At 39.3% G+C, this 4,688-nt stretch overlaps 1 protein-coding gene across 1 annotated transcript; it reads right to left on the reverse strand.

Annotated features, from left to right (window-relative positions):
• Positions 1 to 1,023: 1,023 nt before the first annotated feature.
• LOC131619374 (uncharacterized) lies at positions 1,024 to 2,236 on the reverse strand. Its single transcript, XM_058890476.1, has 2 exons — positions 1,542 to 2,236; positions 1,024 to 1,279 (listed from the first exon to the last, which is right to left on the reverse strand). Exons 1-2 carry the CDS (start codon positions 2,234 to 2,236, stop codon positions 1,024 to 1,026), a joined length of 951 nt encoding a protein of 316 aa, XP_058746459.1.
• Between the last annotated feature and the right edge of the window lie 2,452 nt (positions 2,237 to 4,688).

The following is a 4,688-nucleotide window of genomic DNA, read 5'->3' on the forward strand; positions in this document are numbered from 1 at the left end:
AAAACTGCCCTTAACCATTTTTAAGGGAAGGTCTTGCGACACTTACCTTCAACTGTCACATTTCTATGAATACAATACAAGTACCCTAAGGGTGTGTTTGTTTCAGTGTTATAAAAAAGATACTCGAAAACTTGAGATTGTCAATAAATATTCCTTTGTTTGGTAGTTGGAAACGGAAAAATTGCCTTGGAATAAATAATATTCAGGAATATAAATTATTCATGAAATTTTAATTATTTGCTCTCATGTCAAAGGGTGGGAATTACATATTCTCATGGGTATAAAAAATAACCAACTCAAACTAATATTTTTTTAAATAAGCAATGGAATTATAGGGGAAACGGGATGCTCCACCCCAATACAAAGAGAATTACAACTCAAAGCACGAAAAAGGTTGGATATTCCAACTACAGAAATTACACGAGAACACCTTCTTATAAAATGAACAAAGCTAATTCCAAGACGTAAAGACAATCTCCGACATACTCTCTATGAAACTAAAGGAATCTTCTTTGAAAATGATAGCATTACGCTTGATCCATAAGGTCCAAATCGTAGCAAGCAAAACAACCGCCACTATCGGTCGCTTGGTCAAGCATTTGAGCTTTGAACAATTGAAAAAGAACTCTATGAATTCCTCTAGAGACAAGAAAACCCCAACTCCTAGCCACATGTAAACCCTTCGCCAAATTCTTAGGGTAACTTCGCAAGACGTGAATAGATGCGATAGAGATTCTTCCTCCAATGAGCAAAGAACACAAATAGAATCATCTCCCTCAATTAAAATACCCCTTCTCACCAAATGGTCTCTAGTTGCAGTTCTATTGTGAATAAATCTCCAACAAAAAAACAGAATTTTAGAAGGCACTTTGATTTTCCAAAGATGAGCTAGAGCCATTACCTTATCATTATTCATGGGCGGACCCGAAAGCGCGACTTTGAAGCGATCATAACAAGACTTCACCGAAAATATACCATCCGAATTCGGTCTCCACTTAAAGGGATCTTCTTCAAAGTCTGCTGCTAAAGGATAGGCAGCAGCTCTTGAAAAACCGGCAGCAGGATCCGCCTAGCAGAATCTGTCGCGGGAATGTCTCCAGACATAGCTATTGTCTCGCGCTCCATCATTGCCTCACTACCAGCATCAGCCGCTATTTCTCCAATACCATTCACCGCCACTTCCCCTGCTTCACTCCCAGCCGCGAATAAATTGGCCAACTTCCACTTCCAGCAATCACTTTCAAAAAAACCAACAGAATTAATAGTTTGCAAATGGTTGCTAGCCATTAAAAAAAAGATTAGGAAAGCATTCCATTAGAGGCTGCTGGCCCGTCCAAGCCGCATACCACAAAGGTATTGCAGCCCTATTTCCCACTCTACAATGAATAGCACTCGCGAAGTAGTCGAAGATAAGATTTTCATAATTATCCGAAATGATTAAGTCTCTCCACCAAATAGAATCTTTTTTATCCACCACCGATTCATCTCCTACCAAAACTTTAAGCTTTATGTTTCCATATCCCGCTTCTAAAAGATCTCACCAAACCGCTTCTTTATCCGTAAGAATTCTCCATTTCCATTTACTTATCAAAGCCACATTCATGATCTCCACATTTTTAACCCCTAAACCACCCTCTTCCCGGGACTTACACACCGTATCCCAACACACCCAATTAATTGATATTTTTAGATCTCCACCTCCCCAAAGAAACTTGCGTTGAATCGAACAAACCTCATTCAAAACCTTTTTAGGAGCCTTGTAAAAGAAAAGCGAATAAATCGGTATTGCATTAATAACCAAATTAATCAAAACCACTCTACCGGCTATACTAAGGTGCACTCCTCTCCAAACCGATAATCTATCTTTTAACATTAAAATAAAGTCTCTCCACATGGATAGCTTCATAGGGTTGTCACCGACCCTAACACCAAGAAATTTGAAGGGTAAAGACCCCACTTTACAAGAAAGAAAACTTGAAGCGGCTTCCAAGAACCAATCTCCGGCATTTAACCCATATAAATTACTCTTATGAAAACTTATCCTCGAGCCCGACATCAACTCAAAGCCTCTAAAGATTGATTTCAAACTCCACAAGTTTGCCAAATTACACTCGGCAATAATTAAAGTGTCATCCGCAAATTGTAACAAATCCACCTCCTTATTGCCTTTGATCTTAAAACCGCGAAACTCACCAAGCGCTTTTGACTTATTCAATAAGGCTGTGAGAACCTCCATAACTAAAACAAACACGAATGGTGACAAAGGGTCTCCGTGACGAAGGCCTTTCTACACCACAAAATATTTAGTAGCACTCCCATTAACTAGAACCGACATCGTATTGGTGAAAATACAACTATCCATCCAACTCAACCATCTCTTTCCAAACCCCATTCTTTTAAAGACATATCTAACAAATTTCCAACTTATTCTATCATAAGCCTTCTCAGAGTCTACTTTCAACACCATACAACTTCTCCTCCCCCTTTTAGCTAAGTCTAACACCTCATTAACTATAATAACGCCATCTGAAATGTTTCTTCCCGGGATAAAATCTGTTTGATTGTTCGAGACCAACTTGCCCACCACACTCCTCAACCTAGCGCCAGCAAATTTGCCAAGATCTTGTACAAACTTCCAACCAAACAAATAGGACGAAATTCATTCAAGGCTTGGGGATTCTTGACTTTAGGAACAAGGGTAATAAAAGAGGAAGTACAAGCTTTAGTAAGTTTCGCCTTTTCATAAAAGTCCTTAATAAAATTGAACACCTCTTCCTTCACCACCTCCCAATTCAATTTAAAAAAATCCAAAGAATACCCATCCGGCCCGGGACTTTTATTACCATCACAAGACCAAACCGCCTCTCTAATTTCTTCTTCCGAGAACTCTCGCTCCATCCAAACCGCCTTACTCTCCTCCAACCTATTAAGAGAAAGACCTTCCAGAATCGGTCTAGAAAAATCGCCTTCCTTAAAGAAATTATGGAAATAACTGCGAATCTCCTCTTTGATATTAACAACTCCTTCAACTCTACCTTCATCACCTTCTAATGAAGTTATAGAGTTGCGTCTTTGTCTCTCCTCTATAGAATTATGAAAGAACCTAGAATTCCTATCCCCTTCCTTCAACCAAAGATTGTGCGACTTGAGTCTAAGCATGTACTCTTTGATGTTCATACCATTCCAAAGATCTATGGTCGCATTCCTTCTATCTTGAACCACTACTTCATTGTTTCCACCTATGTTCTCCTCAAGCACCTTATCCATGGCATTAATTATATATGTTGCCTCCTCCATCTTTAGATCTATCCAACCAAAAACTTCCTTATCCCACCCCTTGAGTTTCTCCTTTAAACATTTCAACTTCTCATAAAGAACATAATCTCCCCTTCCTTTAACAATCAACTTCTTCCACTCAACATCCACAAACTCCTTGAAATCGACATGTTTAAACCAAACATTATTAAACCTAAAGGGTTTAGGTCCCCAATCAAGCTTTCCCACACTTAACCGAATTGGAGCATGATCCAAAATATCTCTTTTGTCTATTCTTTGATAAAAAATCTCCCACTCCTCTACGAGCTTCTTTGAAAGAAGAAATCTATCAAGTCTACTCATAGCTTTGCCATTATCTTTAAACCACGTAAACTTCCCTCCAACACAATTTAAATCGACCAAATCCACAAAACTTCGTTGAAATCCCCCACCACACACCTTTCCTCACCCCTCTAGACCTTTTCTTGGATAAAAGAAAATCCCAAGTCAAGAGTCTTTTTGCCCTGTTACAAGCCGCATAAACATTAACCAAGTTGTAGCCTACACCCTTCCAATTAATGTTTATCCCCACAAACCCTTTACCCACGAAATTGTAATTTAAAGACAAAGCTCCTCTCTTCCATAAATCACCATGCCACCCGCCGCTCCGACAGAATTACAAGCTGTCCACTCAACCTCCTTATTATCCTAAAAATCACAAGCAAAAGACTCATTAAACACAAGTAACTTGGTCTCTTGAATGAAACAAACGTCAATATTATTGGATTGAATTAAGCAACTAACTCTCTTCCTTTTGGAAGACATACCTCTTCCCCTAATATTATAGGATAACAGATTCATAGAGCATAGTTTGGATTCACCTTCGCACGTCTCAAGCCCTCCTTATCTCTCAACTACATAGCATTAATAAGATTTTCTAACTCAGAATCTTGTCTAGAGCTAACAACACCCAACCCAGACACCGAATTCCACACCTTCTGCCCTATCTCAGATTTTCCTTTCAATCGAACATTACAACAGATAATATCAGAGTCAACATTAGATGCGGAAGGAATGAACTCACCCGAGGAAATAGAGTCTTTAGACGAGACCTGAGTGCACACTCTAACGCCCGCTTCCTTGGAAAAAACATTTCTGAGAGCGATACATGCGAGATAGGATGGGGTAGCAGAAACTTTCTTCCCTAAATCTGCAACCATCTTCTTTTTTTTCTTTCTCTTTTTTCTTATTCTGCCGAAAAGCATTTCCTTTGGAGTCTATTACCAACACTCTACAGGCTTTGTCAAAAGAAACAGACCCAACCATCTGGCCCACTGGCCCCAAAAGCACTAACCGGTCCAATAACTTTTTGGGAATGAACATGTGATAAAACGTGACCTTCTGAATCCCCCACTCTGCTGACTTCTCCATTG

Source organism: Vicia villosa, linkage group LG7, assembly GCF_029867415.1.
Source record: "Vicia villosa cultivar HV-30 ecotype Madison, WI linkage group LG7, Vvil1.0, whole genome shotgun sequence".
Classification (NCBI taxonomy): Eukaryota; Viridiplantae; Streptophyta; class Magnoliopsida; order Fabales; family Fabaceae; genus Vicia; species Vicia villosa.